This window comes from Hypanus sabinus, chromosome 20, assembly GCF_030144855.1.
Source record: "Hypanus sabinus isolate sHypSab1 chromosome 20, sHypSab1.hap1, whole genome shotgun sequence".
NCBI lineage: Eukaryota > Metazoa > Chordata > Chondrichthyes > Myliobatiformes > Dasyatidae > Hypanus > Hypanus sabinus.
The window spans coordinates 8,342,898-8,368,127 of NC_082725.1; the positions used below are offsets into that span (position 1 = coordinate 8,342,898).

General features: G+C 40.3%; 1 protein-coding gene across 7 annotated transcripts in view; it reads left to right on the top strand.

The window, feature by feature from the left end:
- rbms3 (RNA binding motif, single stranded interacting protein) overlaps positions 1-13,874 on the top strand; it is a 1,202,299-nt gene extending 1,188,425 nt beyond the window's left edge. For 4 of the 7 annotated variants that reach the window (XM_059945024.1, XM_059945025.1, XM_059945029.1 and 1 more), the window contains 2 exons: positions 2,386-2,513; positions 5,576-13,874. In XM_059945024.1, the coding sequence (XP_059801007.1) occupies positions 2,386-2,513; positions 5,576-5,582 (135 nt within the window). In that variant the 3' untranslated portion in view covers positions 5,583-13,874. Of the gene's footprint in view, positions 1-2,385; positions 2,518-5,575 lie in introns of those variants that run through there. The other 3 variants (XM_059945026.1, XM_059945031.1, XM_059945027.1) reach the window with 2 other exon arrangements.
- The last annotated feature ends 11,356 nt before the right edge of the window (positions 13,875-25,230 follow it).

A 25,230-nucleotide genomic window follows, 5' to 3' on the forward strand; every position in this document is an offset into this window, starting at 1 on the left:
GTGAACTAGTTGAGTCATAACAAGAGGCGACAAGTGGTGTTGCTACCCACACAGAAATCAATGACAAACTGGAGATAATTTTGATACAAATCAGAGATGCAAAATGGGGCAGCGTGCTGATGGTTAGTGTACTGCTTCTACAGTGCCAGCAACCCGTTTCCACTTTCTGTAGCAGTTTGTACATTCTCCCCAACGTGTTTCAATTCCCTCCCACATTCTAAAGGTTAGTAGGTTAATTGGTCACATGGGTGTAATTGCACAGCCCAAGCCCATTGGGCCAGAAGGGTCTGTTATCATGCTGTAACTCTAAATAAGATAAAAATTGTATCAAATATGCTGCTGATTTGGCAATGAACATAGAACATATAAAATCTACAGCACATTACAGGCCCTTCAGCCCACAATGTTGTGCCGACCATGTAACCTATTCTAGAAGCTGCCTAGAAATTCCCTTACTGTATAGCCCTCTATTTTTCTAAGCTCCATGTACCTATCTAAGAGTCTCTTAAAAGACCGTATTGTATCCGCCTCCACCACCTTCACTGGCAGTGCATTCCATGCACCCACCACTCTCTGGGTGAAAAACTTACCTCTGACATCCCCATTGTACCTACTTCCAAACACCTTAAAACTATGCCCTCTTGCATTAGCCATTTCAGCCTTGGGGAAAAAGCCTCTGACTATCCACACAATCAATACCTCTCATCATCTTGTACAACTCTATCAGGTCACCTCTCATCCTCCGTCGCTCCAAGGAGAAAAGGCCAAGTTCACTCAACCTGTTCTCATACAGCATGCTCTCCAACCCTTGTAAATCCTTGTAAATCTCTGCACTCTCTCTATAGCATCCACATCCTTCCTGCATTGAGGTGACCAGAACAGAACACAGTATTCCGTGGGGTCTAACTAAGTTCTTATATAGTGGTAACATTACCTCACAGCTCTTGAACTCAATCCCATGGTTGATGAAGACCAACACACCATACGCCTTCTTAACACTGTCAACCTGCACAGCAACTTTGAGTGTCCTATGGACACGGACCCCAAGATCTTGCTGATCCTCCACACTACAAGAGTCTTACCATTTTACACTTCATGATAATTCAAAATGGGTAATAGATCAGATAAATAGGCAAAGCTGTTTCACAAGGAGCTAAAACTTGAGGGCACAGTTTTAAGTTGAGAGTGAAGAAATAGATATAAAGAAGATCGAAAGGAGTAAATTTTTCCTTACAGATGGTGACTATTTGGATTGAGTTGCCAGAAATGATAGTGGAGCAGACGCAAATTCAAAATTTCCTAATTTTTCTTTTAAAAGTCTGCTTAATTCATCTTCACTATATGTAACTAGACTGGTTCAGACTATACTAATCGGGTAATCTCTATTAACGATATGTTTAATTTGCTTTGATGGTATTAGAATGACTTCATCCAACCAAACTGCAGAAAAGGAATAGATTGCCTTGGAAATGCTAATACCTGTTCACTCTGGCATTCCAAGGTTGCACTTTTAACAAAGTTGCACGATATCACAGCAGTTAATGTAATGCTTTACAGCACAAGCAAACTGGGTACAATTCCTGCCGCTGCCAGTAAAAAGTAAGTTCTCCCCATAACCGTGTGGATTTCCTCCAGAGGCTCTGGTTTCCTCCCACATTCCAAGGATATACAGGTAATAGGTCACATTGGTTACGTTGGCTCATTAGGCCGGAAAGGCCTGTTACCATGCTGTATCCCTAAAAAAAATAAATAAAGTTTATTTTGGATAGCTGTCTGGATAGGAACAGCATAGAGGGATATGGACAGTTGTGGGCATATGAGATTATCTTAGATACGAAATACACTGCCAGGAGTGATGGTAGACGCAGATACATTCAGGACATTTAAGAATCTATCTGATAAGCACATGACTAATAGAAAATTGGAGGGTTACATAGGAGTGAAAGGTTAGATTGTTCTTAGAACAGGTTAAAGGGTCAACACAGTATTTGAGATTGAAGACTCTGTACTGTGCTATACTTTCCTCTGTTTAATGTTCTTCTAATTTCACTATTTAATGAAAAGCTCTTTATTCTCAGACTATGCCCCTTAGTTCTAACTAAGCCCACTTGAGGAAACATCATCTCCCCATCCACATCTTGAAAGGATCTTGGAGGAGGTTAGAGTCGGCACAACACTGTGGGCCAAAGGGCCTGAAGGCATATACCTCATGGTTGGCATGGAAGAGGTGGGCCGTTTCTCTGATGTATGATTCTTTTCTGGGAGGGGAAGATTGCTGTCTCTCCCTTCGCAGAAACCGGTGCTCCTGAGGTTTCGTGATGGACTATGTCACCACACCGGAGGTGAGTAGCAGTCTCAACCATTTTGCTTCCTTCCTAACTTCAGGGTGTTGTTGCTGATACCTCCCCACAGACGGTAGCGCCTTCATCACAGGAAGCCAGTGGCCAACAGCAGCAGATACCAGTGGAAACAACCAATGAACATGCGCCTACCTACTCTTACCAACAAGCTAAGTGAGTAATCTTTCTGGTGTTGGTGTATTAGTGTGAAGGCTAAAGAAAAAATGAGTGTATCAAGATTCCAACAAGTGACTGTGATGCAATCTGTTATCGTCAATAATTGGAGTAATCAGTAGTCATGATAATAGTAATAGTAGTAGTAACAATAGTCATGATCATAGTCATAATAGTCAGGACTATGATAATAGTAATCAATAATAATGAATGGAGATTAGAGTTGTCAATAGTTATACAATCAATCCAACCTGGATTAGAGGGCATGTCTTATGAGGAGGAAAGGTTGTGTGAGCCAGGGTTTCCTCTTTGGAGCAAAGGAGGATGAAAGGCGATGAGTGTGTAAGTTGTAAAGAGGCAAAAGAGAGTGGACAGCAATAGCTAATGTGAAGACTACTTTTGAGGTGATTGAAGGAAAGTTTGGGGGGAGATCAGAGGTGAATTTTTTACTCCGAGAATGGTAGGTGCCACGGATGGTGGTAGAGGCAGGTACATTAGGGACATTTAAGAAACTCTTTGATAGGCACATGAATAATTGAAAAATGGAGGGCTGCGTAGGAGGGAAGAGTTTGATTCATATTGAACACAATAAAGTCTACAGATGCTGGAAATCCAAAGCAACACATACAAAATGCTAGAGGAACTCAGCGGTCAGGCAGCATCTATGGCAATGAATAGATAGTTGATGTTTTGGGTCGAGACCATTCTTCTAGGGTTAGCACAACATTGTGGGCTGAAGAACCCACGATACTGATCTATGTTCTATATTAAATCTACAGTTGTCAAAACAAACAGAATGTTTATCAGTTTGTACATCTGGGTGCTTTGGTGTTGGCAGACATACTCATCGCACCAGATCAATGGAACAAGTGTCTAAGTGCTAGGCCACTCTGGTAGTCTACCTCAAAGGTCATCAGTACTTTGCCCAATGCTTCTTTCAGAGAAATCCTTGGAAAAAAGATCCTGCCAATTTCTTTGGCGTGGTGTAGTAAGATGCATGCCATCGTAATGGAAATGTAAGATGTGATTTTCAGTTCCACAAAGGACTGTGGAACATCGAGGGTGTTCCACAGCTGCTTGTGACTAACAGAGTCAAAGGATCTAGTATGGCAGGGAAAGGTCATCTATACCGATTAGTGCTACTTCCTGTGTTTTTCTTCAAGTTATCACACAATACAGGTCATGTTTTGGCCAATATCTGAGAAAGGCTCTGCTGGCATTGGAGAGGATCCAGAGGATGTTCACAAGAATGATCCCAGGAATGAAAGAGTTAATGCATGAGGAGTGCTTGATTGTTCAATGGAACTTAGAAGAGTAAAGGACGGTCTCACTGAGACCTATTGATTATTGAAGATGGAGTGGATGTGGAGAGGATGTTTCTTGTAGTGGGAGGGTCTAGGACCAGAGGGCAAGTCTCAGAATGCAAGTACACCCCCATAGAACAGATAGGAGGGGGAATTTCTTTAGTTGGAGAGAGGTGAATCTGTCGGATTCATTACAACAGACAGCTATGGAGGCCAAGTCATTGGGTATACTTTAAGTAGAGGTTGCTAAGATTTTGATTAGTAAGGGCATCAAAGGTTACAGGATGAAGGAAAGAGAATGAGGTCAAGAGGGAAAAGAAATCAGCCACAATCAAATAGTGGAGCAGATGTGATTGACGACGTGGTCTAATTCTACTCCTGTGGCAAACTGTATCCCAATAGTTAGAAATGGACAATTGTTGCTGGCCTTCACATCTCCTATGAAAAATGAATTTGATTTTAGTTTTGATCTGTATTCCTCAGAATTGTTGTCTGCCTTACAATCTGGAAGAACAAATAGGTGGAAAGGACCTGATTTTGAATTTAACTTCCTTGAGTGCAGTTATGGGTCTTCAGTGAGCAATTATTTCTTTAAGCTGAGTTAATAGTTCAGTGTATTGTTGGGCATAATGTTTTTAACCAAGAAGGCATGGAAGACGTAGATGTATTTGTTGGCTTGAGTCTTGTCTCCAAATTCAGTGATCCTATGAGTTAGGTAGGGGGAAATTTTCAGAAAGAAAGTTCGGGATTATTTTCACACATGTAATGGCAGGGTTCTGTTCCTGCAAACTGTCTGTAATCTGAGCAGTTTGCAAGTCAGAAATGTGGCCGTGAACTGAGCTCAAACACGCAAAAGACGCCTGCAGCCCCACAGCAGTGGGCAAATCCATCCCACTGGTCTTCCACATGTTCGTATGGAAGGCTGTATACAAGTTAAGCACATGTAAAGTTAAAATCACCTACTATCATAACCTAATGTTTTTCTATCTCTCTACATGTTTGCTCCTCTTAATTCCACTGACTATTGGGTGGTCTGTAAATTCATCTCATTGATGTGGTCATCCCTTTCTTATTCCTCAATTCCACCCATCTAACCTCAGTGTAGGCATCCCATGTAGATAGGGTCATAAAGAGAGATTTTGGTACATGGAGTTTCATAAATCAAAGTACTGATTCATGAAACATTGGGATATTATGTTGAAGTTGTATAAGATGTTAGTGAGGTCTAATTTCAAGTATTGTGTCCAGTTATGGTCACCTACCTATGGGAAAGATATCAATAAGACTGAAAGATTACAGAGCATATTTAGAAAGATGTTGCCAGGATTTGAGGACCTGAGTTATAGGGAAAGGTTGAATAGATTAGGACTTTAATGCAAATAGGTTTTACCCACTGAGGTTGGGCAAGACTAGAACTAGAGGTCATGGGGTAAATGAGAAAGATGAAATGTTTAAGGGGAACATGAGGGGGTACTTCTTTCTCTCAGAGAGTGGTGAGAGTGTGGAATGAGTAGCCAACGCAAGTGGTGCATGTAGGTTCAATTTCAATACTTAAAAGAAATTTGGATAGGTACGTGGATGGAAGGAGTATGGAGGGCAATGGTCTGGGTACAGGTGGCTGGGACTAGGCAGAATGTGGGTTCAATGTGGGGGTGATGTGGTGTTCTATGACTCCTCAAATCTATGAGGATGACTTGTACATTGTGCATATCTTACTACCTTTTCCATGGTGTACTCTCTCATCTTCTCCCTCCACAGACAGTAAACGGGACTGAAAACAGGAATCATGAGCTGAAAATTGCCTTGAACCAGGAAACTTCAGTGAAAATGAAGGTGGCTTCCAGTTTGCACAGGCGTCAAATGAATGCTTTTTATTTCCTACCTTACCTGACAAAAAAGTGTTTTTATGTGCTGTGCAAATGGTTCAGTGATGTAGTCTGACAGTTTAATTTTGCTATAAAATCTTATTTTTAAAAGAGAAAGAAAATCCCATAAGGGGAATTGTTCTGACTTTTCATTCAGATGAACAGGTTAAAATATAAATGATTTGTATGTTCAGATAGACTTAGGAACTGTAAGACTGACAAGTTTGGAAGAGGAAGGAAGATGCAGTGTTTTAGGAAAGTTTAATAGTCTTCCTCTGATATTAAGCTACTCTTTTTTTCATGTCTTTTATTAATTTGTAGGTTTTTCAGAAATGTTTAGCTAAGATTTATCTTGACTCTTAATTGCCTTAATTTTGAAGACGTCAGGCTCTCAAAGCCAGCTGTCAACGTTGCGTTAGGAATTCTAGATTGAAATTATGTGCTTGGACCAAGTGGTTGGTGCAAGAATTTGATAAAAGCTTAACTTTATAGGGAGGTAAAATGCTAATAAGCTGTACAGGTTAAAACAAAAAAAAACAAAAAAATTTGTTGCTTGAATTCTTTTGCAGAAGAACACAGTTTTATGGATAAAGAACAAGGGCGACTGACAAAATCTAAAAAAAAATTGCTGAGACTTTTAATGAATTTTGTCTTAGAGCAGTGGAAACTGACAATTTGCAGAAGGCAGAAAGCGTTTTGTGATTTGTAAAAAAAAACTGTATTATGCAAAGTACAGTTTTTCGCTTAAAGCAGATTGTTTTATTTACGAAGCGTAATTGCTAGCAACAGAATTAGTGCTTTATATTTGCAATCTTTTTTATTAGCTTTATTTTTTTTTAGTCTGCTTTGCTTGTCACCTTGCAGATACAAGCTAAAGAGTGAAAGGTGAGAACTAAATAAATGGGAGCTTATGGTTAAAAAGAAATCAAAGCAAAAGCAATAGATTGAAGAAATTGTGGACAATTTCTGTAGTCTTTAATTTTCATAGTTGTGGATCAAATGCAGCCTAAGTATGGCCTATTTTATACCAAAGATGAAGTGACACCCTAAAGCAGTCAAGAAGCTAGAGATTTTTTCTGTTGTTTTTTTAAATCTTTATTTGACCTACATGGCCGGACCAGTTCTTACTTTATTTTCTTTAAACTTTTCTTCCACTGGTTATTCTCTATAACACTCACACACGCGCATACATACACACACACAAACGCACACATGCACACACACAGAAAGAATGTTTATCTAAAAATATTGGTGGTGCACTAGTATTGTGGGGTTGGGGAGGTGGGGGGGGTATTCATGTACATCTAAAGAAGGATTAATTCTGTAAAATAACCAATTTTTTCTGTCCTAACTTTGGCCTTAACACCTGTTTGTAAATGTGCATATTATGTGTTACTTTTGCAAAGTTCCATTACTTTTTTCGGTCTTCCTTCATATTTTATGCATCTGGATAGCCCATTGATCTACCTCAGTCTATGCCATCTCCGATTGTGCTGAGCAGCTGTTATCCAGCCATTTAGCAAAGCTTCAGTTTCCCCCATGCTACCTGCCGACCTTTTTAACGTGCCCAGCGTTTCTTGTGTGCAGATTGCCTCGACGGGGCAGTGATGAAGGTGCACATCAGGTCTTTAGCAGCCTCTTAAAAATAAAAGCCTCTGTGTACCCAGGCTTGGGTTACTTAACCATGCAGGCAACTGTAGCAGACAGAACAGTCACTGCCCCGGTGGCTTGTCAATTTTATACTTAACAAAACCTGATATTAAAAAGTTCAATACCTTTTTTAAACACAAGAGATTCTGACAAATGCTGGAAATCCAGACCAACTCATGCAAAATGCTGGAGGAACTCAGCAGATCAGGCAGCATCTATGGAAATGGATAAACCAAAACTCTTCATTAGGACCTGATGAGGTTGTTCCCCTCCATAGATGCTGCCTGACCTGCTAAGTTCCTCCAGCATTTTGCATGTGTTGCTCAATATGCTTTTTGTAAGTTAAAGGTATGACTTTGTGCTATTGATGGTACGTTTACCGTCAAATCACAACAGATAATAGATTCCATTTTTTTGGATCTTAATAAGAAATTATTGTAATTTTAATGGTGGAAAAATATCATTATCTTTGATATTTATATGGTATCACATGGTACCAAATGGAAATATAATGTGCAGATTATGATTTTCCCATTCCATAAAGGTAAATATCATTCTGGAAGTATGCTACTGCTGTTGTTAAGCAGTTCGATAGAAACTTCATTAATTCATAGAAGCATCCCTTGCAGAATTTTATGATAAAGAGAGTGGACATTTTGGGATTAAGAGTGGTTCTGATTATTAACATTCTGGATGTGGTACTTAGTTAAGATAACTGCTCTTTCCCTCCTGATTTTGAGGAAGAAATTGCTGACAATCAGGTTTTTGAAGTGAAGAAGAAAAATCAGGAGGAAAAGGACTGATGTGCTTGGGCAATATGATTAATGTGCAGGAAACGGGCTTCAGGGCAGATTTTGTCAATAAACAGAACCAAAGAAAGAAGTGTTGCTGTAGTGACCAACAAGTAATTCGCCTCTCTCTAAAGATGCAAAATCTGTGCCTGTCTCAAATGATATCAAATGGATGGGATGTAAATCATTTAATATTACATACTAACCTTAATTCAGTCCTTTCAGAATGTGATTTCTCAAGATTTTTGTAGCTTGTTTGTAGTGTCCAAATTAATCATCTTTGCACAATTTGAGTCTTCATCATTAAAATCTAACTAAATTAGTATTTTAGACTATACAGTATAGGGGCAGAATTAAGCCATTCAGCCCACTGTGTCCATCATGGCCAATATTTTATCCCTCTCAACCCCATTCTCCTGCCTTCACCCCTTACTTATCAAGAACCTATCAACCTGTGCTTTCAATATACCAATATAATTTATTATACTTCCTGAAGGACAAATGAAATGCATGGAGAGCAAAAGAGTGTATCTGCTTGAATAATCTAAAATATTCTCCAACATAACTGAGTTTAATTGGACTTTGTTTTAATGATTTTTTGACACCAGTTTGGCTTGAATAATTTTAAGGTAACTACTTGATCATTATTTTTTTAATTACAGTGAGGCCTATTGCATCTAATAGACCATAAGACATTGGAGCAAAATCTGGCCATTCAGCCCATTGAGTCTGCTCTACTCTTCAATCATGGCTGATTTATTGCCCCTCTAAACCGCATTCTCTTCAATGAATCTCAATGCATCCAAGTGGAACAAGTTCTGGCTTTTTATCTATTCCCTAGATTTTCCCCATTCATTTATCAGATGTCAGCATCCATTACAGAGCCAGTATTTAGAGGCCATAAGACGTAGAAACAGAATTATGCCCTCCGGTCCATCAAGTCTTCTCCAACAATCCATCATGGCTGATTTATTATTCCCTCTCAACTCCCATTCACCTGGCTTCTCCTCGTAACCTTTGACAATATTATTATTCAAGAACCTTTCAACCTCTGCTTTAAATATACCCAGTGACTTGGCCTGCACAAGCCTCTGTGGCAATAAATTCCACAGATTCACCACCATCTGGCTAAAGAAATTCCTCCTCATCTCTATACTAAAGGGACATCCTTGTACTCTGAGGCTGTGCCCTCTGGTCCTAGACTCCCCCACTTTAGGAAGCATCCTCTCCACATCCACTCTATCTAGACATTTCAATATTCAAAGCTTCTGTCCAAGTTGTCTTTTCCTTAAGAACAGAAGTGCCCAGTGATGGTTAGTGAACAATCATGTTTGACTGATTCAAACATAATTTGGGCAAATTCACTCCCAAAATTATCTTTCAAGATGCCCCTCTAATGTTGATTAGAAAATTAACGAAGTATAAATTAGCTAAAATCATCTTAATCTTTCCTTAAGTGAGTTCAATGGAGTTCATCAGTGGAAAGATAAGTTGTTTTCTTTCTGAATTACTGGATATTCATCATTTCCCAATCCCGTTCCTCTGTTTCCAACATTGCCACCCCATTCACATACATGCCTGAGACAATTTGCAATGACCACTTACCTACAGACTCATGAGTGGTTGGTATGTGGGAGGAAGTTTCAACATTCAGGAAAAGTTTGGATAGGTACAGGTCTGTGCTAAAGTCTTGGACATATATATATAGCTGGGGCGCCCAGGACTTTTGCACAGTACTGTATGTTGGTTAAGATAGGTAGGTGGTTGGGAAATGGGAATAAGAGTACTCAGCTTTATATTAGCTCAATAGTGTTATTTGGTAACTGGAACGATATACAGTACTGTGCAGAAGTCTAGGCACCCTAGCGATTTTATATGTGCCTAATGCTTTTGCACAGTACTGTACATGGATGGGAGGGGTATAGAGTGCTCTGGTCTAGATGTGGGTCGATGGAACTTGGCAGAATAACTAGATGGGCTGAGGGGGCTGTTTCTGTGCTGTAGCGCTCTAAGATTCTGTGAAATAGAATTGGGGTGGTGGGGGTCTGTGGGTGGAGGCAGAATTTGTCATACTGGCTTCAAGGCACGTGGGCAGTGTAGCTGGCACATGTGTTCTCATGCATTTCCGTTCGGTGTTATCACACTCCTCCCAAGAGCCACTGCTGGCTCAGATTAATCCACAGTATATCATTGGGCTGCCTGAATTAAATTTGCTGTGAGCACTTAAACCCAGAAGTAGACTGAAATTAATGTACCATCTATTACTTTAAACAAGATAATGAAAGGGTCTGTAATTTTGTTCTTATAATCAGCAAAACAGACGTTAGGCCATTTGTCCAGCTTGTCTGTGCTATCCAGTTAATCCCAGTCTATTCCTTCCCCTGTAGCATGTTCAACATCGCATGTGGGCATGGAAGCATGTTGACACTTGTGGGCTGCCCCAAGCACAATCCTCAGATTGTGTTGGTCGTAGTCACAAACAACATATTTCACTGTACTTTTCAATGTACATGTGACAAAGCTGATTTCTTTCTCATAATCCTGCAGCCCTTTTGGTTATAGTTTGCATTCAACCTGATTCCACCACCATTCAGACAATATGCTTTAACTACTCATTATACTGAATTCTTGTGGTAGTCCCATATAACGTTATCCCCTGGATGATGCTTCCTTCTCCCATTTTTTTGATTACTAGGTTTTATGACAAGCTATAGGCACAAGATATTCTGCAGATGTGGAAAATCCAAAGCAGCTCACACAAAATGCTGGAAGAACTCAGCAGGTCAGATAGCATCTATGGAAATGAACAAACAGTTGACATTTCAGACCAGGACCCGATGAAGGGTCTCAGCCGAAAATGTCAGTCTATCATTTCCAGACATGCTGCCCAACCTGCTGCATTCCTCCAGCATTTCATGCGTGTAGCTTTATGGCAGGTTAAGTTTATCAGAGCTGCACACATCACTGATATGTACAAGTCTAGTTTTCTACCTGCTCAAATTCTTCTAGGTTTCTAGACAAATGTTACTTTGCAGGTGAGAGGGTAGCTGATGAATTTTTGACAATTGATTCTTTCTTGATTATGCAATGGTAGTCTTGGACCGTTTTAATCAAGCGTACATAAATATAATGGTAGCCCAATGAGACAAACTGAGTGCAATATTTGACTTATCATTTTAGTCTTTCGTCCCTGTTGAGCTGATGTGAGGACTAGAGTAATTTTCCGGCTGGGAAATTGAGTTTAAACTAAACTAGATGAAATGTGCTGGAATGCATCTTTGTAAAATAGTCAGTCCTTGCAAATGTTTTAACTGAAGGTCCATAATAAATGTGACTCCTCAGATTTAACTTGTCTAAACTGTATGTTTAGGGGTGAAAGAGTTGCACCTTTTGATGTCAAAGATACATATGACTTAATGTATCACTTCATCTGGGCGCCATGGTAGCATAGCGGTTAACGTGACGCTATTACAGCTTGGGGCAATGGAGTTGCGAGTTCAATTCCAGCGCAGTCTGTAGGAAGTTTGTACGTTCTTATTGTGAGCGCATGAGTTTCCTCTGGGTGCTCTGGTTTCCTCCTGCATTCCAAAGACGTACCGGTTAGTAGGTGAATTGGTCATTATAAATTGTCCTTCGATTAGACTAGGGTTAAACAGGTGGGTTGCCAGGTGGTGCAGCTCGTAGAAGGGCCTGTTCCATGCTGTTTCTCAAAATAAAATAAATAAACTGATAGTACCCATGAAGCTAAGTCACTGCTTGGCATACAGCCTATAGAAAGTGTAGATAATAATACAGTATCAGAAATACCATTTTTTTTAAACAAATTGGCTTTGGCGGACCAGGGAGGTACGTTAGTTTGAATTTCCAATTATGGACATTTGATAAATTATAGCGCTGCTAACCAATCAAATTTTATTTTGAAGTGTGTACGTTTATGAGTTTATGCGAGAGAGAGAGAGAGAGAGAGAGAGAGAGAGAGAGAGAAAGAGAGAGAGAGCAAGAGAGAGAGAGAGAAAGACAGAAAGACACGATTGCCTCTGAGGCTCCTCAAAGCACTTATCCCAAAATTTATATCTAATTAGTGTAGAGATATTAGTATTGTTATTGGTATCCTTGTTTTTCATCAATGTAAAGAGAAAACAGATCGCAAAGAGGAATGCGAATCCATCATTGTATTGCATTAAACAATTTGCACACAAGACATGCACATCAAATTAGCTTTAAGATCTTTTTGTTTGCTCTGGCAGTTTCTATTCAGTGTTAATATCATTGGGTCATTGTCTGCTAGTAATCCTCCAGTCACAGTGTCAATGTTACATCCACAGAATGTTTTAGCATTTCTGAAGGGAAACACCCATCCAAGTTGCCTTTTTGTTAATATCCGAAGTGCCCAGTGATGGTTAGTTTTCAAACCACCGAGAATCGTGTTTGACTGATTGAAAAAAATAACACGAGCTTGGTCTTGATACTTGGCTCACGCACCCTTAAGACAGACATCTGAGATTCTGCCAAGATTCAGAGTTTAGAACTTTGAAACATTTCCTTACTAACTTGGCATATTTGATTAACCAGAAGACTCACACTTCTTTAACAAATGATGTATTAAATAACTGGAATGTGAAAATTTCAGTTCCTATTGTGGGTGTAATATCAACACTGACTGTTAAGCTGTGGCATGCTGAGTGGAGAAGGTCGTTGTTTGAGATCCATCAGGAAGGTACATTGACATACCAGTTGATAACCTTGTCAAATTAGTACATGCAGATGATGAGACTGCTCTGTGTATCAATTCAGATCTATGCTGCTTCATTCAGACATAAATGTTTTCATCATGTATAACCTCACAGGGAAAAAAATGTCTTCTATCTTTTCAAATTCTGGCAGGCAGAGGTCAGATCAAAATACATATTTAACCTTCTAAGTTCTTTGATTTTTTTTGGAAAAGAGATTACTTTTCCACGTTGGTTTTCGCTTGTTCTTGATATAAAAAGATTGATATTTGGATGATAAATAATTGACTCAACAGTAAAAAGGCAGCGTCAATTCTTTGAAAAAAAATCTTAGCAGAGATGAAGCTAAGTTTATTGTCCTAAATTGAATTAGGAATTAATCGAGAATAGTTTGCTAGGTAAATAAAGTCTCTGCCAGGACAATCGATAAATCAAAGTGAAAATGCACTTCCTTTGGAAGAAAGCTGTGGTAATGTTCATTTTGGAAGGCACCAACTCATTTTGTGATGATCCCACAATCTATGGACATTTAGTCAAGAAAACTAAACTGCTGGTAATAAAGCTCCTTACATCCAGATAGTGTGTTTTAATGTTGTTCATTATCATGCAGGAAAAACTACAGAACTTGGAGGGTTAAATGCCATCCCCTTCTGTCTGATATTAATTTTTATTTTCATTTCTTTCAAACCTGCACAGGGAAAACTCTGTAACCTGGTCCAAAAACCAGGTTTATTTCACCAGGCATTAAATTATGAAACTTTTAATTTATGAAGACCTTTTTTTGTACAGATTTTTTTTTCATTTTAAAAGAAACTCATAGAGATGTCTATAAGATCAAGAAAGTTAATTTTTTTAAAACTTGTGTTTCATTTGTGCCACAGACATGCTGGGCATCACTTTGTCTAGCAGTTCTTTCATTATCTGTTTGCTCCTGGAAATTTATGTAGATCAGTGGATGTTAGGTTTAAAATTCTGTTTTCTTTGAAGAAGCTTTCAATAAAAAAGAAATCTTTGAAAAAAACCATTTGGGGTCTGTGTGCTTTCTTGTTGTATTCTTAATCATTGCAAGAGTTAAGCCACCATCAGCATCTTAGCTGGCTGGATGCCAATAGAATATTAAGCATATTGCTGACCCTTCAGTCCACAATGTAGTGCCAATCTTTTTAAAACTATAAGACAGCAGAACAGAATTAGGCCATTCAGCCCATCTAGTCTGCTCTGCCATTACATCATTGCTGATTTATTGTTCCTCTCAACCCCATTCTCCTGCCATTTCCACAAAACACTTACTAATCAAGAACTTATCAACCTCCACTTTAAAGGTACTCAATGGCTGTCCTCTACAGTTGTCTATGGCATTGAATTCCAGATCCACTACTCTCTGGCTAAAGAGATTCCTCCTCATCTCTGTTCTAAAGGGGCATCTTTGTATTCTGAGGCTGTGCCCTTGGGTCCTAGACTACCCCACCAGAGGAAACATCCTCTTCATGCCCACACTCTTGAGGCCTTTCAATATTTAATAGGTTTCAATAGACAATAGACAGTAAGTGCAGAAGTAGGCCATTCGGCCCTTCTAGCCAGCACCACCATTCACTGTGAACATGGCTGATCATACACAATAAGTACCCCGTTCCTGCCCTCTCCCCATATCCCTTGACCCTGCTATCTATAAGAGCTCTATCTAACTCGCTCTTGAATGCATCCAGAGACTTGGCCTCCACTGCCTTCTGAGGCAGAGCATTCCACATATCCACCACTCTCTGGGTGAAAAAGTTTTTCCGCATCTCTGTTCTAAATGGCCTACCCCTTATTCTTAAACTGTGGCCTCTAGTTCTAGACTCATCCATCAGCGGGAACATGCTTCCTGCCTCCAGTGTGTCCAATCCCTTAATAATCTTATATGTTTCAATCAGATCCCCTCTCATCCTTCTAAATTCCAGTGTATACAAGCCCAGTCACTCCAATCTTTCAACATATGACAGTCCCACCATTCCGGGAATTAACCTTGTGAACCTACGCTGCACTCCCTCAATAGCAAGAATGTCCTTCCTCAAATTTGGAGACCAAAACTGCACACAGTACTCCAGGTGTGGTCTCACCAGGGCCCTGTGCAGCTGCAGAAGGACCCCTTTACTCCTATACTCAATTCCTCTTGTTATAAAAGCCAGCATGCCATTAGCTTTCTTCACTGCCTGCTGTACCTGCATGCTTGCTTTCATTGACTGATGTACAAGAACACCTAGATCTTGTTGTACTTCCCCTTTTCCTAACTTGACTCCATTTAGATAGTAATCTGCCTTCCTGTTCTTGCCACCAAAGTGGATAACCTCACATTTATCCACATTAAACTGCATCTGCCATACATTTGCCCACTCACCCAACCTGTCCAAGTCACTCTGCATTCTCATAACATCCTCCTGACATTTCACACTGTCACCCAGCTTTGTGTCATTCTCCCAAGCTCCAGCCAAGTACAGGCCCAGAGCCTTCCTTTTAACATACTCCAAGTTCAATCACACTTTTCCCTCTGAAATAGCCCTCAATTTTTCCTTCATCCATGTGCCTATCTAAGTGTCTTTTAAACGTCCCCAATGCATTTGCCTCCACCACCATCCCTTTAACTCAGGTCCTCTTGTCCTAGCAACATTCTTGTCAGTTTTCTCTGTAATCTTCCAATTTTTATTGATATCTGCCCTGTAGATAAGTCACTAGAACAGCGCACAATACTCCAAATTTGACAAAGACCATTGCACATATCTGTGTTCTTTTCATTCTTTTTTTTGTAATTGATGGTACTGTGGGGCATCCTCTGTAAGGCTATCTCTCAGCTCCTACACTCCAAGGAAAAAATATCTCCTAGCCCACTCAGCCTCTCCTCATAACTCAAACACTCCACCCCCAGGAACACCCTCCTTGACCACTGTGACATCCTTTACACTTTAATGCCATCCTTCCTAGAGAAGGGCAAGCAGAATTGTGCATGGTACTCCAAATGTGGCTTTGCCAACCTCTTGTATACTAACATGATATCCCAGCTCCTGTACTCAATGTCCTGATCAATGAAAGTGCTCAACTTTCATGGAACTGTACACCTGCACCTCATGGCATCTCTCTCTCTCTGTTCCACAGGACTGCCCAGGACACTATAGACCAGTGAGTCTTACTTTGGTAAGTTGATGAAGAAGCTCTTGAGAGGCAGGATTCATGCACATTTGGAGAGGCGTAATACGATTAGGAATTGTCAGCATAGTTTGTCAAAGGCAGGTCATGCCCTATGAGCCTGATGGAATTTTTTGAGGATGTGGCTAAACATATTGATGAAAGTAGAACAGTAGATATAGTGTATATGGATTTCAGCAAGGCATTTGATAAGGTACCCCATGTAAGGCTTATTGAGAAAGTAAGGAAGCATGGGATCCAAGGGGACATTGCTTTGTGGATCCAGAATTGGCTTGCCCACAGAAGGCAAAGAGTGGTTATAGACAGGTCATATTCTGCATGGAGGTTGGTGACCAGTGGTGTGCCTCAGGGGTTTGTTCCAGGACCCCTACTCTTCGTGATTTTTATAAATGACCTGGATGAGAAAGTGGAGGGATGGGATAGTAAATTTGCTGATGTCACAAAGGTTGAAGGTGTTGTGGATAGTGTGGAGGGCTGTCAGAGGTTACAGCGGGACATCGATAGGATGCAAAACTGGACTGAGAAGTGGCAGATGGAGTTCAACTCAGATAAGTGCAAGGTGGCTCATTTTGGTAGGTCAAATATGATGGCAGAATATAGTATTAATGGTAAGACTCTTGGCAGTGTGGAGGATCAGAGAGATCGTGGGGTCCGAGTCCATGGGACACTCAAAGCTGCTACACAGGTTGACTCTGTGGTTAAGAAGGCATACGGTGCATCAGCCTTCATCAATCGTGGGATTGAGTTTAGGAGTCGAGAGGTAATGTTGCAGTTATATAGAACCCTGATCAGACCCCATTTGGAGTACTGTGCTCAGTTCTGGTTGCCTCACTACAGGAAGGATGTGGAAACCATAGAAAGGGTGCAGAGGAAATTTACAAGGATGTTGCCTGGATTGGGGAGCATGCCTTTTGAAAGCGGGTTGAGTGAACTCAGCCTTTTCTCCTTGGAGCGACAGAGGATGAGAGATGACCTGATAGAGGTGTATAAGATGATGAGAGACATTGATCGTGTGGATAGTCAGAGGCTTTTTCCCAGAGTTGAAATGGCTAACATGAGAGGGCACAGTTTTAAGGTGCTTGGAAGTAGGTACAGAGGAGATATCGGGGTAGGTTTTTTATGCAGAGAGTGGTGAGTGCGTGGAATGGGCTGCCGGCAACAGCAGTGGAGGCGGATAAGATAGGGTCCTTTAAGGGACTCCTGGATAGGTACATAGAGCTTAGAAAAATATATGGGTATTTCTAAAGTAAGTACATGTTCAGCACAGCTTTGTGGGCCGAAGGGCCTGTATAATGCTATAGGCTTTCTATGTTAACCCTACCCTAATCACAATGACCAACTAACCTACCCAATAAACCTTTGGACTGTGGAAGAAACTGGAGTACCCAGGAAAACCCACACGTTCCACAGAGAGGACGGACAGACACCCCTTACACACAATGCTAGAACTGAACTCTGAACGTCAGCATACCCTAAGCTAAAAAGGCATCACACTAACCACTATGGTACTGTGGTGGCCAGATAGGTCAGCAGAATTAAGCCATTTGACCCATCAAGCATGCCCTGTCATGCCATCATGACCGACGTATTATCCCTCTCAACCCTATTCTCCTGCCTTCTCTCCGTAATGTTTGATGCCCTTACTAATCAAGAACTTATCAACCTCCACTTTAAATGTACTCAATGACTGGGCCTCCACAGTTGTGGGTAGCAATGAATTTCATAGATTCACACCCTCTGGATAAAGAAATTTCTCCTCATCTCTGTTCTAAAGATTGGTAGGCACAATGTGGGCATCTCTGAGTTGTGGCTGAAAGACGATCGTAGTCAGGAGCTTAACATTCAAGGATACCATTGTATCAAAAGGATAGGCTGGTAGGCAGAGGAGATGGGGTGGCTCTTTTGGTTAAAAAATGAAATCAAATCCTTAGAAAGAGGTGACATAGGATTCAAAGATGTAGAATCTTCGTGGGCAGTGTTAAGAAACTCCAAGGGTAAAAATACTTTGACAGGAGTTATATACAAGCCTCTAAACAGTGGTCAGGATGGACGATAGAAAAGGGATATAATAAGGTATGTAATAAGTTCGACAGTCATGCAGGTTTCAATATGCAGATAGATTGGGAAGATCAGATTGGTGCTGAACTCCAAGAGAGGGCATTTGTCAAATGCCTACAAAATGACTTTTTAGAGCAGCTTGTGGTTGAGCCCACTAGGGAACGGCAATTCTGGATTAGGTGCTATGTAATGACCCAGATTTGATTAGGAAGCTTAAGTGAAGGAACCCTGAGGAAGCAGTGATCATAGTATCATATGTTCAAAAGTTCATTTGTTATCAAAGGATACAACTCTGAAACTCTTCCTCCCCAAGTAGCCATGCAACCAAGACAGGACAATCATCACCCCCAAAATCTCCCCTCCCTGCTCAAAAAATGAACAAAAACAGAACAGGCACATCAACCCCTAAATTCCCCCCCCCCACAAAAAACAAAAACAGGACAAGCACGTCAACCCCCAAATCGCACTCCCATGCACAAAAAGAAACAAGAAAGATCGGGCAAAAACACACACAGTTTAAGAAACTGTAAGACTGAAATAAAAGTCTATAGTTCAAGTCCATATGCAAAATGCAGAGAACCTGGGTAACATTCTCCAGGCACAGCGGCAGAGCAGTAGCAGAGCAGTCAAAGGGCAGGCAACTGGCATTCACCATCCACACTCGCCTTGATTCTTCAATCTCCCTCATTGCTTTAACCAGCTTGCGCCCAGTCATGAAGTTCGCGCATGCTGCCTCTGCCTCCCGGAATCTCCTCAGAGAGAGCACTAAAACACTCAAACGATCTCCAAAAAGCAAATCACAGGTTCCAACAGTTCCAGAATCACATCCAAGATAAGAAACAAACGTAAAAGACATAAAAGGAGGGATATGTATGGTTTCGTTATCTTTTCAAAAGATGTCAACTGAAGGAGCGTTGTACACAGGTGCCATCCCGACCAGAAGGTGTTAACATGACAGAATTCATAGAACCATAGAACATTACAGCACAGAAACAGGCCTTTTGGCCCTTCTTGGCTGTGCCGAACCATTCACCCTGCAGTTTGAGAAGGAGAGGGTAAGGGGAATTATTGAGGCATCAGAGAGAAACCAGCCAAAATTGATTGGAAGGGGACACTAAATGGGATGACAGCAGAGCAGCAATGGCTGGTGTTTCTGGGGGAGAAATTCAGAAGGCACAGGAAAGATATATCCCGAAGATGAAGAAGCATCCTAAAGGGTGGATGACACAACTGTGGCTGACAAGGGAAGTAAAAGACAGCATAAAAATAAATGAGAAGGCATATATTGCAATATAGCACAATTAGTGGAAAAGTAGAGAATTGGAATGCTTTTAAAAACCAACAGAAGGCAACTAAAATGACATAAAGAGAGAAAAGATAAAATATGAAGGAAAGCTAGCCAATAATATAGAAGAGGATATGAAGTTTTTCAGATATCTAAAGAGTAAAACAGAGATGAGAGTGGATATCAGACTGCTGGAAAATTATGCCGAACAGGTGGTAATGAGGAGCAAAGAAATGGCAGACAAACTGAATAAGTATTTTGCATCAGTCTTCATTCTGCAGAAATGCACGTGTGTCAGGGGGAAGACTTGATTGTTGTTGCTATTACTAAGGAGAAAGACTTGGAAGCATTAAGGACTGATGGTAGATACCAGATGGAATACACACCACCGTTCTGAAAGAAGTAGCTGAGGAGATTGTGGAGGCATTACTAATGATCTTTCAAGAGTCGCTAGATTCTGGAACGGTTCTGCAGACTGGAAAATTGCAACTATCACTCCATTTTTTAAAGAAGGGAGGCAGAAGAAAGGAAATTATAAGCCAGTTAGCCTGACTTCAGTGGTTGGAAAGATATTAGAGCCTATTATTAAGGATTAGATTGCAGCATGCTTGGAAACATATGATAAAATATGTCAAAGTAAGCATGGTTTTCTAAAGGATAAACCTTGCATGACAAGTATGTTGAAATTCTCTGAGGAAATAGCAAACACGATAGACAAAGGCGAGTCCAAGGATATTGTTTATTTAGATTTTGAGGAGGCCTTTGACAAGGTGCCGCACATGAGGCTGCTTAATAATAAAGCTGAGATTGATAGGTTCTTGACTAATCAGGGAATCACGGTATTACAGAACGGTACTAATATGGATAGAAGTTTGGCAGACTGGCCAGAGGTAGAGAGTGGGAATAAAGAGGCCTTTTCTGGTTGGCTGCCGGTGACTAGTGGTGTTCCACAGGGGTTTGTGTTGGGACTGCTTCTTTTCCCTTGTATATCAATGATTTGGATGAAAGAATTGATGGCTTTGTGGTCAAATTTACGGATAATGCAAAGATGGGTGAGGGACAGATACTGTTGAAGAAGCAGAGAGGCTGCAAAAGGATTCAGCCAGTTTGGGAGAATGGGCAAAGAAGTGGCAGATAGAATATGGTCATGCACTTTGGCACAAGGAATAAAGGGGTGGACTATTTTCTAAATGGGAAGAAAATTCAAAAATCAGAGGTGCAAAGAGACTTGGGAGTCTTCATTTAGGATTCCTTAAAAGTTAACTTGCAGGTTGATTTGGTGGTATGGAATGCAAATGCAATGTTAGCATTCATTTCTAAAGGACTCAAATACAAAAGCAAGGATGTAATGCTGAGGCTTTATAAGGCATTGGTCAGACCGCACTTGGAGCAGTTTTGGGCCCCATTTCTAAGAAAAGATGTGCTGGCATTGGAGGGGTTCCAGAGGAAGTTCACGAGAATGACCCCAGGAATGAAAAGCTGAACATATAAGGAGCGATTGATGGCTCGGGGCCTGAACGCGCCGGTGTTTAGAGGAATGAGGTGTATCTCACTGAAACCTATTGAATACTGAGAAGCCTGGACAGAGTGGACATGGAGAGGATGGGGGAGTCCTGGACCAGGGAGCACAGCCTCAGAATTGAAAGACATACATTTAGTACAAAGATGCGGAAAAATTTCTTTAGCCAGAGGGTGGCGAATCTGTGAAGCTCATTGCCAGAGACAGCTGTGCACATCAAGTCACTGGGTACATTTAAAGCTAAGATTGATAGGTTCTTGACTACTCAGGGAATCAACCTCAAAGGTTTTGGGGAGAAGGCAGGGGAATATGATTGAGAGGCATGAGTCAGGTGTGATGGAATGGCAAGGCAGACTTGCACTGAATGGCCCAACTCTGCTGCTTTGTCTTAAGTGCTAATAATAATTCAGCACAAAGTAGTTGGGTCAAAGGGCCTGTTTCTGTAATGTAGTGCACTATGGTTCTGTGACTCTATAAATGCAGTCAGTTTTGCAGGAGGGGCAGGCTTTTCACAAGAGGTTGGCTGAGCTAACATATTAAGGCTGTGGACACTTGATCTGTGCTGAGAGTAATTTCAATTTTTAATTCCACAGCCTTTGCCTGACTACACCAAGTCTGAGCTACTTGTGGCCGAGGGAAATGGTAATCTGTCTGCCTTGGCCAAATGTGACTATTCCATGTATGCTTGTACCAGGTTATTTCTCTAAGACTGACCACCACAAAACTAAGGAACAATCGAAAAGAGGCAACTAGCTAAAGTTCAAAATTCAAAGGAACGTTTTTATCAAAGTACATATATGTCACCATATACAACCCTGAGATTCATTTACTTGCGTCCATATCCAATAAATCCTGAACAGAATAATAATCATAATAGAATCAATGAAAGACTGCACTAACTTGGACGTTCATCCAGTGCACAAAAGACTGTGGAAATACAAAAATAAAGAAATAATAATAATTCATAAATAAGCAATAAATATCAAGAACATAAGATGAAGTGTTCTTGAAACTGAGTCCATAGGAGGAATTTAAGGTGGGGGGGGTGTTATATGGGAGGCAGGGTTTAAGGGTCGGCACAACAGTGTGGGCCGAAGGGCCTGTACTGTGCTGTGCTGTATTGTTCTATGTTATTCAAATTGTTCTATGTTATGAAACTCTATAATGCAGAAAACAACTCTGAAATTTGCCTCTTCTCCAGATAGCAATAGAATACAGTAAACAATATATATTTAAAAGAAAGACATTAATTCACCCCCCACACACAAAAAGAGGAAGGCAACTGAACATGTACCCCTCCAAGGGTAGCGTCAGAACCAGTGACCCCTCCGAGAAAAGCAACTCAAATTAGCGGCCCCTCTCAGGAAAGCAACTCGAACCAGCAGCCTCTCTGAGAACCGCTATCTCTCCTCTGCATTTGCCTCAATGTTTCAATCTACCTTAACACTTCAATTGGCAAGAAATGTAGTCAATCATGGCTCCTTTTCTCATCTCCGAGCTTCTCCTTATGCTCGCATTTTTCTCCTGGAGTTTCTCAGGAACAGCAAAGCACTAGTTCATTCAATCATAGCACAGACTGAAAGTCACAGGCGCCAACAGTTGCCGAAACTAAATTGAGATAAAAAGAATAAGGGGAAGACATAGAAAAGCTGAAATGATTGACTATCGGAAAGATGGCGCCCAAGGAATCATTGTTTGCTGGCACCACCTTGACCAGAAGTGGGGACATTGATGGGGCAAGTGAAGTTTTCCCTTTTGGTTCAAGAGCCTGATGGTTGAGGGGTAATAACTGTTCCTGAGCCTGGTGGTGTGGGTCCTGAGGCTCCTGGACCTCCTTCAGGTCCAGCAGCAAGAAAAGAGCATGTCATGAGTGGTCGGGGTCCCTGATAACGGATGCTGCTTTCCTGCGATAACATTTCGTGTAGATGTGCTCAATGGTGAGGAGCGGAGATTCATTAACAAATAATTCTGACATTCTAACTAGAAAGAAAAATACAGAAAAATATCCTTTTGGAATACTGATAATGCAAAACTAGTTCCAAAAGAAAATCCATAAATTGGAAAATATATATTAACAAATTTTAATTACATAATTGAGAAAACAATAATGAACAAAAAGGTATGTGAAACATTTCCAAATACAGTTTTATAAACAAGCGGATATAATTTTGTGAAGATGACATCATGAAGTTAGCCCAGATATACACTCAGTGATGACTTTATTAGGTATACATGTACACCTGCTCATTAATGCACAATCATGTGACCGCAACTCAATGCATAAAAGCATGCAGACATGGTCAAGAGGTTCAGTTGTTGTTCAAACCAAACATCAGAAAGGGGAAAGAAATGTGATCTAAGTGACTTTGACCGTGGAATAGATTTTGGTTTGAGTATCTCAGAAACTACTGAACTCCTGGGATTTTCATGCACAACAGTCTCTAGAGTTTACAGAGAATGGTGCAAAAAACAAAAAAACATCCAGCGAGTGGCAGTTCTGTGAGCGAAAACATCTCGTTAATGAGAGAGGACAGAGGAGAACAGCCAGACTGGTTCAAGCTGACAGGAAGGTAACAGGCACTCAAATAACCACACGTTACAACAATGGCGCGCAGAAGAGCATCTCTGAATACACAACACGTCAAACCTTGAAGTGGATAGGCTACAGCTAATTTATAAGGTATCTAATCAAGTAATCTCTCAATGTATTTAAAGGAAATGAGTTAATCAGTTCTCTGTTTGTAGATACCATGGAAACAAAATATTGAAATATTCAAGTGCATTGTTATAAAGAATTAAATACTGGTTTGCAAAAAAAGAAATGGTGCATTTGCTCTGTATATATTATTCACATTGAAAAATGATGCACAAATCTGTGGTGTTTTAAATCTTCAGATTTAAAAAGATTCAAAGTTCATTTGTTATCAAAGTATGCTTGCAGTATACAATCCTGAAACGTGTCTTCCACACTGACAGCCACAAAACAAAGAAAACCATGGGACCCATTTGAAGAAAAACATCAACTCCCCACACACAAAAAAAACGTGCAAATGCCAACAAAAAAATGAGCAAAAAACACAGAATATAAAGCACAAAATCAAAAGAGTCCAGGTATATTCAATTCAGCTCAGTGTTCATTATGTGCAGGCCAACACAATTCAAAATTGTACAAAATAGCAACCAAAAAAGTAACATGACTAAATACAAGGGGTAACAAGCATTTGCAATGATTTACCAGAAAATTCCTTTGTCCTTTCTCTCCAAATGAGCAAAGTTAGCTATTCAATTTTAGGTCGTTGATTTCAGCCATCACCATGTCAGATGAGAAAAGGCTAGTAAAAGTAAAGAATTAATGACATGTTTAAAAGCTCACCATCTGGGTCATGCCCTTTTCTCATTATTACAATCACGGAGGAGGTACGGGAGCCTGAAGACCCACACTCAAGGATTTAGGAACAGCTTCTTCCCTTCCACCATCTGATTTCTGAACAGTCCATCAACCCATGAACTCTACCTCACTGTTGTTCTTTTGCGCTATTTATATTGTAATTTATAATAATTTCATGTGTTTGCTTTGTACTATCACCACAAAACAATAATTTTCATGTCATACAAGACAGTGATAATTCTGATAAAAACTTTATTTTGACCAAATTTATACAGACAAATAAAGAAATCCATTATCCCCTCATTTACCTCACTAAAATTTGGTGGATGTATTTGAATGCATTTTTAGAAATAGATGATTAATGTTGGGTAAAAAGGTGCTCAGTGTAAGGTTGTATTTGGATAAAAATTGAGTGTGAAATCTGTATTAAGGGATAAATTCTCCTGCATAGATTTCAGAGATAATCCAATGTGTGAAGCATCAGTCCTTCACTGGGAACAGACACAACTAACCTCAAGTGCAGAGCAATTTGCTTTCTTATGAATTGTGGGCAAAAGAAAGGCAGATGGTGTTGTGTTCGATATTGAGAGACAGTGCAGAGACACATCCAGAAGCCAGCATACAGGCTTTTCAATTGAGCTTTATTTGCTTGTACAATTTGTGAATTCTTCCCATGTGGGAGTAACTAAGCAAGTGGCATAGGATTAATCTATTAACTATCACCACATCTCTCCTTGGAAAAAGTAGAAAAACAAGGTATGTACTTCTTGTCTATAGAACTGCATTGAAATTACAGTCACTGATATTGCACCATTCAGTTCTCTTTACCCATAGCACATAACTTATGCTCCTTACTTAAACGTGGAAAAGAACTGTCAACATTTTAAATTTCTTTTTGTTTTTTCCTCCTTTTTTCACTGTTTCCCTTTTCCTCTCCAAGAACAATC